We start from the raw sequence: 14,512 nt of genomic DNA on the forward strand, positions 1-14,512 counted from the left end.
AAGTGCTGTGTAGGTGTCAGAAGACCCATAAGGTTGAAAATAACCTATGGCCATATTGTTTCCATGGTAATACTATCGAATAGCATGGGGAAATTGTGAGAGAGATACAATCTCTTTACAGTGCTACCAGCCCACTCAAAAGCAGCTGCACCCCACAGCCACAAAATAACTTGCGTGGGCACACAAACGACACAACACACACAAGTTGATCTTAAATGAATGGTTTGTTTTGAAGTGATTATAGATAATGGGTAGGTGGTCCTCTGGAATGGAAGACCCATAATTTTGCTGATTGTCATTGCAGGCCTGCAGGGGAGTGTTTGTTTATGACCCTGAAACGCAACCTGGAATTTACAGGCCCTTATTACCCCTCCTCTGAACCCCAACCCACTTTACCACACAGATACAGAGGGGAAGGAAGGTGAAAAGAGAAGTAAAACAGTGTTTGGTACCATAAGTGTCCTAAACTGACTATGATAGTAGCTCAGTAGGTGCTATGCTTCATGATTGAATTCGCCACCCTTTCAGGGAATGTTGGATGGAAATATTACAGGATAGAATTGTCCCTCTTTGAATTAGATCCGTATCATGCACTTCCACTGTCTGAATACTATGTTATGTATTTTAATAGCCCACACCCACATTTGTGAGAGTTGAATTTGAATCCTCTTCAGCCAAGTCTCCTCACTGAGTCGCATGCGCGCACTGTCTATCTGATGACATAACGTGATAAAGTACCGGAGTGAGAGCCAGCTGGTGTGAACCGGGGTTCCTCGAAGCCTTCTGTGGGTGTGGGTGGGTGGTGTTCTCACCTCGCAGCCAAACATCCATATTTCTCTGCGCCGGAGGCACGCATGTGGCAGTACAACAGAGCCGAAGGTAATTGCCTGCCTGCCTTCCGGCTTGAACAGTGCCAGAGTGCAGGCTGGTCGCGATCCAACTCGGGGAGCAGAGTCCGTGTGTTCCTAGAGGCTGCTGACTGTGAGACAGCGGAGTTCGGCAGCTGGCTGATCTGCGTCGCTGAAAACAACTGCGAGAGTACAATGACGCACCTGAATTTACACTTGCGCGACTTTTGGACGGTCGACTCGACATCTTTTGAGTGAGTGTTCAGTGACGGAATGGCATTTAGGCTACGCATGCTGCTTTTTCCGCCGTAGACTGAGTAGCATTATATGCTGTTTTATGCTGTTTTTTTTTTTACAACTATGCTTGAAGTGAGTAGCCAATTGCTTTCATTATCGCCACACACACCTCTATTCTATTTAATTTTCAGGTGAGTCACATTGGAATGAACAATCACTGCTGTCAACTTGGATAGTTGCCTGCCTGTCCGTCCCAATGAGAATTCAGTACTTCGGCAGTGAAAAATGCCGTGTCTGTCCACAGAGAGCTGGACTGAGGTGCAGGTGGGCTGTCGTATGAAATAGGAGAAGGACTTGGTGGCCACACACATCCAATTCAGTTGTTACACACACACTGTCGCTCGGAGTGGCGAGACGCAGATGTGCACCCCACGGACACCCAACTCGGCACTCAACTTTTTCTCTGTGCGTGGATCTATTGAACATATCTTTTCTCTTCAATGAGCATGTTAACAAACGGAGGATAGATGTTATTTCGTGGGCTAATATATTTTTCCAAATAGCCTCAGAGGACCAGGGTTGGAATAAGTATACCCAATTGTGTTTGAGACACCTGCGTTGATTAGCTTCGCTTGGGATTTCTCTAATATGGATTATGTGCGTAATGTGGCTCAAATAGCAGAGAATGGATATTGTTTTTGTCGGTAAGGATTTAAATCGCCCAGTAGAGGTTTGAGGAGAGGGGCAGCCGCAGCCTGACGATGCCGGACGCGTCTCGGGACGTGCCGGTGCATTCCTCTCCAGCAGTGGCAGCGAACGCGGAGGGAGACGAGATAGAAGTGCTGGAGAGTATCGATGTCCTTCCCGTGGCCCCAGAGGACGTAAGTCTTGAGCCATATTCATATTGTCATCACCGTTTTTCAATTTCATCCTAAAACAGATCACCCTAAAGACACCTTTTTCCCACGGTGTATTCTACACTAGCGTATATTTTTATTTATTTAACTAGACAATTCAAATAACATTAGGCCATCATTGTAAATAAAAATGAGTTATGTCAGAATTATATCATACTGTGTTATGGCTGTAAGCTATGAATATTACTATGCCAGCGACCATTCTCAGAGAGCTTCATAGACCATAGTCATTATATCATCACAGTCAACAATCCGTTGGCCATATGTGTTCATTACAGCTAACCCGAGCAGACGTAGCATGGCTACTACCATACATAACCGATGATGTCCTCAATTGTCCAATGATATTGATTCATTGAATGAAGGAAAGCCCTTGTAGGCTACCTGCTGACATCACTCCTTAATGACAGGCGTGTCTATCTGTTAAATGGCACCTTTCTCTCTGAAACCTTTTCTTTCCTCTTCTCTCTCTCTTTCCCTACCCGCTCCTTTCCTCTTTCCCCATCTCAGCAATGGAAATCTCTGTTCGACAAGGTATGTATCGTCGTTGTGTTTACAGACTCTCTCTGTTGCATGCACACTCATGAAGGGTGTCAACTTACCTGCCTTTTTATGTGAGAAACTGTTTGCTATCCTAACTTTGTAACTTGTTACAAGTTAAGCACGTGCTTTTATTACTGCTGTGTTTAGTACTAGAACTGTGATTTATGAGCTGTGCTTAATCTTCGCCCCAATACTTATAGAATAACAAGTCAACTATCCTTGCCATTATTATAATGTCTAACTCCTGTCATTCCTGTGGTGGGTGAGTTGAGCCCTTGATGAAGAGCCAGATAAAAGAACCAAGCAGGTTGTGGTGGGTGTGTCCCTCCTCCTGACATCGACCCTCCCAAATGCATTTAGAGCAATACATAATCCTGGTTACAGTTGCCGTTGCTCCGCCTGTGGCCCTGTGGGCTGTCATGTCAGCGACAAACAAGAGGTGGGTGTGTGTTATGCCCAGGCCATCAGGTTGTCCTGACAGATGGAGAACCAGACCCCCCCTGACTCGCACACACCCCTCTCCCACCACTCCATCCCACTGGAGCTGCCTCAACACCTGCCTGCTCCAGCCTGGCCGACGGGCCCTACACTCACTCCTGGTCCCTCAGGGGGACAAAGGAAGTATAATGGGTTTAGGGAGGGGGACAGGGGGAGTCAGACTCGTGTCAGGCTCGCTCTTTCAGGCTCTGGGAGGACTGGCCGGGGACTCATGGGATTACGGGAAAAAGGGGTGGGTGTCTTTGGTGTGTGTGTGTTTGTGTGTGTGTGTGTGTGTGGGGGGGGGGTAGACATTGTGGACAGGCATTAAGCGGGCCTCTCAATCCACTCCCTTTATGCGGCACGGCCTCGCTTTGAATTTCTCAAGTGGCCTTCAGACTAGATGGGATGGGGGCGAACCAAATATAGCCTATAGAAGGGGTTGCTGTCCAGTCTGCCAGCTACAAATGCCCTTTCACTCTTTTATTCCCTCCCCCCATCCACCTCTTAAATGACCCCTTCCATTTGTCATACATTGGAAATGTTGACCTTTAGGGTCACTCAGCTCTTCACAGTGGACACTAAGGAAGATAAATGATAGGGTGGATGGTGGACCAGAAATGGGGATTTTTACTGGCAACCATTGGGTGACTGAAATAAAAGGAATAGTTGGACGTTCATAAATGGAGGAATAGGCCTTGCTCGTTGGATGTTTAGCTCATAAATGGAGGAATAGGCCCTGCTCGTTGGATGTTTAGCTCATAAATGGAGGAATAGGCCCTGCTCGTTGGATGTTTAGCTCATAAATGGAGGAATAGGCCCTGCTCGTTGGATGTTTAGCTCATAAATGGAGGAATTAGGCCTTGCTCGTTGGATGTTTAGTTCATAAATGGAGGAATAGGCCTTGCTCGTTGGATGTGTAGTTCATAAATGGAGGAATAGGCCTTGCTCGTTGGATGTTTAGCTCATAAATGGAGGAATAGGCCTTGCTCGTTGGATGTTTAGTTCATAAATGGAGGAATAGGCTTTGCTCGTTGGATGTTTAGCTCATAAATGGAGGAATAGGCCTTGCTCGTTGGATGTTTAGCTCATAAATGGAGGAATAGGCCCTGCTCGTTGGATGTTTAGCTCATAAATGGAGGAATAGGCCTTGCTCATTGGATGTTTAGCTCATAAATGGAGGAATAGGCCCTGCTCGTTGGATGTTTAGCTCATAAAGGGAGGAATAGGCCCTGCTTGTTGGATGTTAAGCTCATAAATGGAGGAATAGGCCTTGCTCGATGGATGTTTAGCTCATAAATGGCAAAGTTTGTGCCCCAAATAGCACCGTATTTCCTATATGGTGGACTAATCTTGAACAGAGCCATGTTCAAAAGTTGTGCACTATTTAGGGAATAGGGAACAGTTTGGGTCACAGGTAATTTGATACAGGTATAACATTTCCCATAATTCTCTGCCTTGTCATCTTAAGAGCACAAACTGTCCATCCACATCACTCAGATTGTTTAACTGGCCCATGTGCCAACGCCTCTTTCTAGGATCTGTCCCAAAGGGAATAGGGAGCCATATGTAGTACACTACTTTAGACCAGAACCCTATGGGTAGTGCACCATTTGGGACACATAACTAAATGTCTCCCAGGCTGGTGTTTTAATCAAAGTGCTGTGTGCTCTGTTCAGTACCCACACTGTCCCCTGAGAGGGCTTTGTTGCAGTGAAAGTGCTTTCTCTTCAACCAGGAAATAAGATAATAAACCTACGATAGCTCTGATTTGTGTTACCCATGTAAGATCTCTAAACATACTAGGGAATGGGGACTACTACGCACGCGCACACACACACACACACACACACACACATACACACACACACTACTAGCCTGATTAGTGATGATGGTGAAACCACTCAAGAAGAAACAGTCTGAGTATTTGTCTTGCCCTCACAGATTTTCAGCTTGTTTTCCAGGATTGGACCGATGTAAGTAGAAATGTATTAAGGGCTTGTTATAAATAGGATGGATCTGGAAAAATGAAACCAACAACTTGGTGTTTTCACTTGAAAGATGACCCAAGGGATATTTAGTTTTTATGACTGTGTAATGCAGTGTGCATTACAAATGTTATAGCGGATATTTGTTGTGTCACCTCATCCAGTTTCCTTAGTGGTTGGTGGAGAGGGAGTAGGAGCTTATTGTGTTTCTTGCTTGTTGCGCTGTCAGATTGCTGTGTACAACCCAGACTGTGTACACACTCAGCCATTATCTGGGATGGGAATGTCTCCATTAGTCACACCCCCTCTTACCTTCCCATGGAAGTGCCCAGATGAAGTCAGCACCAGATGTGGAATATTAAGTCCGTATACTGAATGACTTAAACACAAGCTCTTAACACCCGCTTATTTGAGTCACAGAGTACATACCATAGAAATAGAATCTATAGAACAGTTCCCAGCCCTATCTACAGATGATATTTCTATGGTACAGACTGTGACTGAACCATTGACTGGTAACAGGGAGAACCTGTGTTGGAGTGCTGTGCGATAACACTTGTTCTGCAAGGCCCCATTCCCAGTTATTACCCCCATCTGCCTTTCCTGTGTGTCCCCACAATGGCCAGTCGTCCCCACACTGCGCCCTTTGTGTTGACGTGTGCCACTGTACTGTACACACGCAATCCTGCGCTGCCTGCCTCTGACCTGTTAGGACGCCAACAGGCACGCGTCCAGAACAGAGGGAATTATGGGGATTAAGACTTATTCACATGGGCACACAGTGTACACCACAGGAGGTTGGTGGCACCTTAATTTGGGAGGACGGGGTATTTGGTAATGGCTGGAGCGGAATGGTATCAAATACATTAATTAAACACATGGTTTCCACCAGCCTACACTGGTGTACACACATCCAGTTGTTTTGACCAGAATCCTGTCACATTACACGCTACAGTGAACTGGGGACAGGAACCAGTCAAATGCTCTTTGATCGGAGTGGGGACCCACTTGTTCTTTTTATTTATTTTAAAAATGTTACCCCATTTTCGTGGTCTCCAATTGTCAGTAGTTACTATCTTGTCTCATCTCTACAACTCCCGTACGGGCTCGGGAGAGACAAAGGTCGAAAGCCATGCATCCTCCGAAACGCAACCCAACCAAGCCGCACTGCTTCTTAACACCAATGTCAGAGGAAACACCGTGCACCTGGCGACCTGGTTATCGTGCACTGCGCCCGGCCCACCACAGGAGTAGTGCGCGAAGAGACAAGGATATCCCTACCGGCCTAACCCGGACGACGCTAGGCCAATTGTGCCTCACCCCACGGACCTCCCGGTCGCGGCCGGCTGCGACAGAGCCAGGGCGCGAACCCAGAGTCTCTGGGTGGCACAACTAGCACTGTGATATAGTGCCCTAGACCACTGCGCCACCCGACAGGCCGACCCAGTTGTTTTTAGTGTGTGTGCATGCCTCTCAATCTGGGCTCTTTATCTCATGCTGTTGTATGTGTCAATGAGCATGTGAAGTGGCTGCCATTGACAGAATAGGAAGGCAGGCAGCCATCATTTCAGAAATCTTTTGTTTAGCTCCACTCCCTCGGTCCCCACATGGTCCAGCTGCCAGCCTCTCAACCCTCTCATTCCTCTCCTCTCCATTGTCATGACCCAGAGGGTTGATTGTCAACAGTCCAGGTAATTGGCACTAATTGGGTTTGAGCCAAAATGGTGGCCCTGGTCTGATTGTGGGGTTTGCCGTACGTCCTCTCTCATCCCATTTCTCTCAGCATGTCGCTGTTTACTTCCTGTTAGTTCCCCAAACTTGCATCTGTGTGTGTTGATGCTGGTTTACCATACCTCCTCTCTGCCCCTCCCGAACCGCTGTTCTCTCAGTGTTGAGGTTTTCATCCGAGAGGGAGATCAGTCTATATGTAAAGCTCTACATGTAGGCTATCTTTTTACCCAATCTGTTTGCGTCTCTCTTGCTAGTCTCTAAAGGCTTTAAATACATTTCCTTATTTCCCTAATGAAAGGCAGTTCCAGTCAGTAAGTTGTGAGTAGCTCTTCTAATGTTGCGCTATAAATAGCCCCTCCCCTGCCTGTCGATACACAGATGTGCTGCTGCTTCAGTCATAATTGGCTGCGGACTGCGGTGTGTACACATGGAGAGATGAAAGATGGCAGCACAAATGAACGTGTGTCTTTTGATGGTTCAATGCTACGTGCTCTACCCACATGGTGCAGGGTGGTCCCCTGTGTGTGTGTGTGTGTGTGTGTGTACAGCATATGTTTGTTTAATGTGTGTGTGACTGTGTGTACATACGGTATGTCCCTGTGTTTGTCTTCGATATGTTAATCTGTTAGAGGGGGTCAGCGGGGTGGAATCGATGCCAGTGAGTGGTACCTCTGTGGAGAGTGGTTGACTCTGTGTGACTATGTGGATGTAGGGACACTCCAGCTGTCAGTGCAGAGACCCTGTGTCCTCCCCCCCACCCCCCTCTCCCTGTTTAGTTTTTTGGCCGACTTGGCTTCGGTTTCCACAGTGAAGTGGATAACATTGCTGAGGAGAGGAGACTACCCATCATCCACTTACAGGCTCTCTTAAGTTCACCGCCGCTTGAGTACGTTTACACACACTTCAGTAGGTTACTGCAGGGGTCTGATGGGGCGACATCCTGTTAGTGACATCCTCTGGCTTTTTTGTTAACTTGAGTTGTTACGCTCAGTGAAAGTTAATCCTCTTCATTTCTCTCTTACTGTGGGAGCAAGTTACATGTCACTCAAAGCCGCCAGTCTAGCCCATAGGCTGAGTACAGTAGTAGAACCTACCCTGCAGTGTCAAGATTCCCCGAACTTGGGAGCGGGCGGAGGTGCTAAGCGGCTCCTATTTCAGCTTGTCACTCAGATCTATTGGGATCATAGACACTAAGGTCCATTCATTCCTTATGGCTGAAACTGTGATACCTTCCCACAGGTTGTGGTTACAAGGGATACTATACTGGGAGAGTCCTCTCCTGGCAGGGACCCACCACTCTGCTCTAAATGCCCGGGGGCCTCCAGTATGTGTGCGTTTCATGCCTTTTGTGCCAAAGTCTTTCTGCTGTCTTTGTGGTTGTTGGAGTTTCTATGTTTTACTCATTGGGTTTGTGTGTGTTTCTTGTGAAAGTGTGTGTTTAGTGAGAGCGTGTGTATCAGGGTTCCGGACCAGTTATACTGGGGTTTAGGTAAGACAAAAAGGTGTAGTGCAGTGGTAACCAACCTTCTCTGAGCCAGGATCACTTTCTGAGTCAAAATGCAAGCAGAGATCAGATTTAGTTTTTAAACGCGTCATAAAAAATGTAAGCCATGAACCTATTAAAAACAGTTCTGTATCAATCAGGTTTGTAGTAGGCTATAGGCCCAATACATTACCACTGCATATTGGCTATGCTATAATTGACCTGCCAACATTGGCAAATTTAGGTATGGGTGACATGGGCAGCCGTCCAGTGCGGCACGGGGTGCCCGCACAAAAAATAGATTTTCTATCGCTCATTTGCATGTCAATGATATCATGTCACCGCGTGGGACTGTGGGTCAAATAACCTTGTCGGAGTGGGCGCCCTGATTCTAGTTTGAGCTAGGCAGGCTATTGCCTGGGAGGTCTCCCAATCAGAAGTACGAGTTGGGGAGGTGGGCGGGGGTAGGTTGACCTCCGGTCTCCCCACTGGAAGCCCGAGGTAGGGGGAGCGGGGGAATCTATCAAATAGCGAACCTCTAACTTTGTACAGTACTAATGCAATTAGTAAAATCAGTCACACTGTGAATTGCTACCAAATAAACCACAAATCATTCATAATACTGTGAATATATACTGTGGTTTCGCAGACATTTTGTTGCATTTGTATACTGTATTTTAATGCAAATTCAGGGGACCTTCTGAAATACTTTGGAGCACCCTCTGGCACTGGCCAGAATGAGGAGCCATTCTTCTCCTCAGCCACATAGGCCTCTTCAGAAATGATCTCGGAGCATCAGGATGAGGAGCCATCTACCTCCTCAGCCATACAGTTGTCTTCACAAATGTTGTCTGAGCCTGAGGATGAGGATGAAGACCCATTTGCTTCCACTTCTCCCCAGCAGGATTCTTCAGGTGTGTTTGTGGCACACGGGCACGTGTGTGTGTGTGTGTGTGTGTGTGTGTGTGTGCGCATCCCTGCATAACATAAATAAATAATTTCCCTTTTGCAAAGTTCTAAGTTTACATATTATAGGTAACAAGGATTTTATTATTACTGGGTATGTATGTGGGATGTTCCATCACTATAAATGCTGTGAATAACGTTTGTAAACTAATGCCCATGTGCTCTCCATTAGAAATGCCTGTAGCAGCATCCCCACCAAATCCTGCTGCTGAGGATGAACCACTGTGTCACGCAGCCAGGAGTGGGGGTGGAGTCAAGTGCAGAGGAAAATGGGGGAAACCAAACTTTATTGCGGTATCCACAATTAACGCCAAAAACAACAGGCGAAGTCAAAAGTCTCCAACCCAAAACTGGGCACAAACAGACAGGGAACACAACACGTAACCAACCTAGACTAACAGAAAACAAGCCCGCACAAAAGCAGACGGGCCTAACAGGCCCAAATAGTCCTGAACCAAAACTCAAATAAGAAACAGGTGCAACCAATAAGACATAACAGAGAAGGAAAAGGGGATCGGTGTCTGCTAGTAGACCGACGAGCGCCGCCCGAACAGGCAGGGGAGCCACCTTCGGTGGAAGTCGTGACACAGTCTACAGACGCTGCTGACTGGCCTTCAGTTCTGACTGACACAATTCAGAGACAACTAGTTTGCAGAGGACCAAGTGAGGTACCACCTGACTTTGTTTTCCCAAGGAATGAGAGTGATGGAAGAAGTTGCCACCACCAGTATTTCAGGAAGACCTTGGTGAGTGATGAAATAATCCCTAGTAGTTGGTTGGTGTATTCTGAAAGAAACAACAGCCTCTTCTGCTTCTGCTGCAAACTCTTCTAAGAAGAAAATGAATTTAGCAAACTCGGGACTGACAGACTGGAAACATGCACGTTCTTTGCTGACTTCATACGGCATCAGTCCAGAACACCAGAACTGCATGGAAAGAACTGGCAATGAGACTCACAAAAGGGGAAACAATTGATAATCACGAGATGGCACTTATGGAGGCTGAGAGGTGTTGACACGTCTGACTGCTATTGTGTAGTCTCTGGCAATTAGAAATCTGCCGCTAAGGAGACACACAAACACTACTCTCTATCAAATGGAAATTTCCTCAAAGAGGTTGGATTGATGGCACAATTTGATATAGTCATGATTTGATCCGTGTCCAAAAAGGGACCTCGAGTCACACCACCAGCTACCTTGGCAACCAAATACAGAATGAACTCATTGATTTGTTGAGTAGCAAGGTCATTTCAATAACGGTGAGTGACATCAAGCTGGCAAAATTATTCTCTATCATTCTAGATTGCACCTCAGCCACACTGAACAGTTGTCAGTTGTGATTAGAATTGTGTCCCTGAAGGAGGAGCCACACATAAAGGAACATTTGATGGGGTTTTTTTGGAGGCAGAGGAGTCCACGGACCAACATTTGGCATCCCTGATTCTCAAAAGATTAGAGGAGCTAAAAATTCATTTTAAGGACTGCAGCGGACAGTCTTGTGATAACGGGGCCAACAAAGGTGTCCAAGCCAGACTCCTGGAAATGATTCCAAGAGCTCTATTGGAGCCATTTGGGGCTCACACATTGAACCTGGTTGTGGCTGATGCTGCTAAATGTTCTGTCGATGCCACAGGTTACTTTGGCATCTTACACAAACTGTACACCTTGTATACAGCCTCCACACGGAGATGGGCCATCCTGAAAAAAACACGTGGACGTCACTTTGAAGATGTGGACTGAGACAAGGTGGGAGAGTCAAGTTAAGAGTGTCGAGCCACTGAGGTATCAGGCAGCAGCAGTGAGAGAGGCACTGATTGAGGTGAGGGATCAAACCAAAGACCCTGTAATAAAGATTGCGGCCCAGTCCTTATCAGAGGAGGTGGGATCATAGCGCTTCAGCATCTGTACAGTGGTGTGGTACGACATCTTGAGCCAGATCCAACATGTGAGCAAGCTGATGCAGTCTCCCAGTGTGCATGTGGATGTTGCAGTCAGTCTTCTCAGAAAGACAGAGCGAGGTCTCAGCAGCTACAGGGCAACAGGCTTTATGACTGCACTAACGCCAGCCAAGGATATTTGCATGTAGAGGCCGTTCTACATCAAAAGAAGGCTGAGTTCCACAAAGTGGCACTTTTCATACGAATCATTTGATGAACCTTTGAGTGATGTCACCTCCAGCTTCTTCAGGGCATTTTTCAATGTTGTTGTTGATGCTGCAACCTCAGGCCTTCGGGAAAGATTTTCCACATTGGAAAATGTGCTGTCAACCTTCCATAGTCTCTCAAATTAGGAGCTGACAGAACAATGTGAGGTATGACACTGCACTATAAAGAACACTCAGACTTGGATGGCAGAGAGATTGCACAGGAACTGAAGAACTTGCCTGACTTGCCATCGAAGACCATGAACCTGCTTGATCTGCTGATAATGATACACGAAAGGGAGCTCTCAGAAATGTATATACATTTGTGGACTGCTCTCAGAATTTGTTTTCCTCATCCAGTGACCGTAGCTGAAGCAGAGAGAAGCTTTTCAAAGGTCCACCATGTGACAGGAACGCCTTAGTGGCCTTGTTGTCATCAGTATTGCCCATGCAATTGCTGGGCTGATTTCTTATGATGTAATTGATGACTTTGCATCAAGGAAGGCAAGAAAGGTCAGGGTTTAGATGGCAGCTGTGCAATTTAGTTTGTGTGTTTCTTGTTTGAAGTGCCATAGTGTAATAATCAGGTTCTCTTCTTTTTAAGTGTGTTAATCTATTTGTGTCATATAGGATTTGTGCAATTTAGTTTATTTGTGTGTTTTTTGTTAGCAATAGGGTAATAAATCGATTTCTTTTTTCTTTGTTTTTATATACTACAATTGGTTTCTATTTGTCTTTGTTACTACTTTATTATATTTATGAGACTTATTTTTGTATGTAATTGTATATTTATATAGTTTTAAATGTTATTATTTGTGTTGTTCCAAATGTCGGAATAAAAATGACTGGTGTCATGGTGCTTTTGGAGGGGCATCGCCCAGGGAGGCATACAAGCTAGAACCGCCACTTCCTGCCAATGTTGTTCTTCTCAGACCATTTAGAAATGATATTACAACAGTTTAGGAATATGATCACACTGGTAATATATTTGTTGTTTTACTTATGAGGTACAGCTGGTGAGCATAATCATTTCCTTTTTATTTTACTGGACTGATGAGCTGCATCTGATGGTTAGTCTGAAGGGAGGGAGGGTGCAGACGTGAGGCAGCCTCTCACCCGACTCACCGTCCCTCCTCTCCCTCCCTCTGGGGACACAGTCTTCCGTTGATGGCGAAACTCAAGTAGCACTGCAATATTTCTGCCTCATGCACCGTTGTTACTCCGATGACCAGAGAAAGTGAAATATTCATTGATATTAAAAAAGTCAAGCAGCTTCCTAGCGCTACAACCAGCACTACATAAGCTTATGGAAACACTTTGCTACTCATTCATTGCAGCTGTAGTGCTGGTTGTAGCGCTAGTGGAAGTAGGAAGAACGTGCATTTCATGGCTTTTAAAAGTGTTGACTGCTGAATAACAACTTAAACATGAACATACTCATAAAAACAGCAGCTCTTTGCTGTATTCGTTGACAGTCTCTCTCTAGTGATGGTTTTAAAAGTTTAGAAATCTCACAGTATCAACTTTGCTGTGTGCTCGAGGCTTCTTTTTAGTCTATGGCTCGAGGAAGCTCAGATCACTGTGTCTACAGTTATCTGATTGGCCAGCGGTAGGCCTATAAGTGCACATGATTTGCTCTCTGGGCCTGCTGGGTAGGCGGAGTTCTACCTTCAGAAACATGAAATGGTTAAAAATGGGAACACTTTGCCATCTCGGTATTAAGACTGCTGAAACAAGTGCACCTACTGCCAAGAGTGGCACTTTATATAATAAATAAAAAATATAGGAACGGAAGGCCAAAGAGTTTCTAAACCCAGAGACGCAACATCGCTAGACTTCCGGGAATGTTTGAGAAGCAGACTAAGCAGACCAGGCCGGGGGGTTTGAGAAGTCAATATGAGAAGTGAAAAATTCTTCCTTAGTTGTTAATATTCTCATAATCTAAATGCTCAACCTAGATTCACGCCAATGTCTTTGAACATGTTATTGCTCCAACTTCGTGAAACTGAACAACTGACACCTCTTTATTTTTGTCAAAAACAACTTAGGGCCTCCTGAGTGGCTCAGCAGTGCTAGAGGCATCACTACAGATTTGGGTTCGAGCCCGGGCTGTGTCGCAGCTGGCCGTGACCGGGAGACCCATAAGGCGGCGCACAATTGGCTCAGCGTCGTCCGGGTTAGGGGAGGGTTTGGCCGGCTGGGATGTCCTTGTCCCTTCGCGCTCTAGGAACTGGCGGGCCGGGAGCATGCACGCTGATACGGGCGCCAGTTGGACGGTGTTTCCTCCAACATATTGGTGCGGCTGGCTTCCAAGTTAAGTGAGCAGTGTGTCAAGAAGTAGTGTGGCTTGGCAGGGTCGTGTTTTCGAGGACGCATGGCTCTCGACCTTCGCCTCTCCCGAGTCCGTACGTGAGTTGCAACGATGGGACAAGACTGTAACTACCAATTGGATATCTCAATTTGGGGTAAAATAAAAACGACTTTCTATCGAAGGAGTGCCTTTGATTTGATGGCTTGCGGATGTGCAGTTTGGCACTAGACGACCCTTAGACCCAACAACGTGTTTCTGCAGCTAGACTACAAGTGTGATCTGGGATTTCTATTGGAGAAGCAGTTTTAGCCTATCTTCATACTGTACTGTCTTTGGCAAGGCTTTATCGTTGTTGTTTTTACAGAAATGGTAGGTGATCAACTAGGAATGCCTTGGTGCCTAGTGAATCAGCACACACACACACACTGAGGGTCTTTCTGTGACACATTCCTGCACCACAAACCCTACTGGTTCAACACCGAAGCAATGCAGGTGGACTGTTGACTCTGCAACAATAAACAGTGTGTTTACCCATCCATGTGGTGGACAGATATGTGTATATGTGTCTGAACAATCTCCCATCCTCAAGCATTTCCCATTAGTGCCGCGTGTACATCTTCCAATATCAAAATCTTCTCCCTCGGTAGAAAAATTGCGTCCTTATTGAGACAGATGGTACATTGACTACACGGATAAACAGAGGCTGCAGACAAAACCTCTACAGATGTTTCTCTCTCTGACTGGTTAATGCGTAACATTGACGATGCAGCATTATGCATTTAATCACTAAACCTGTGTGTGTGTGTGTGTGTGTGTGTGCCTTTAATTTAAACCTCAAACCAGTGTAACTGAATACTTCCCTTGTGTTC

At 46.0% G+C, this 14,512-nt stretch overlaps 1 protein-coding gene across 3 annotated transcripts in view; it reads left to right on the forward strand.

The window, feature by feature from the left end:
- The first annotated feature begins 965 nt into the window (after positions 1-965).
- Positions 966-14,512, forward strand: part of LOC112230295 (rhomboid-related protein 3-like) — a 54,039-nt gene continuing 40,492 nt past the window's right edge. Inside the window, exons 1-3 of one of the 3 annotated variants that reach the window (XM_024396530.2) lie at positions 966-1,102; positions 1,277-1,966; positions 2,513-2,536. In XM_024396530.2, coding sequence (XP_024252298.2) covers positions 1,847-1,966; positions 2,513-2,536 — 144 coding nt within the window. In that variant the 5' untranslated portion in view covers positions 966-1,102; positions 1,277-1,846. The remainder of the gene's footprint in view (positions 1,103-1,276; positions 1,967-2,512; positions 2,537-14,512) is intronic. The other 2 variants (XM_042310667.1, XM_042310668.1) reach the window with 2 other exon arrangements.

This window comes from Oncorhynchus tshawytscha, linkage group LG32 (genome assembly GCF_018296145.1).
Source record: "Oncorhynchus tshawytscha isolate Ot180627B linkage group LG32, Otsh_v2.0, whole genome shotgun sequence".
Taxonomy (NCBI): Eukaryota; Metazoa; Chordata; class Actinopteri; order Salmoniformes; family Salmonidae; genus Oncorhynchus; species Oncorhynchus tshawytscha.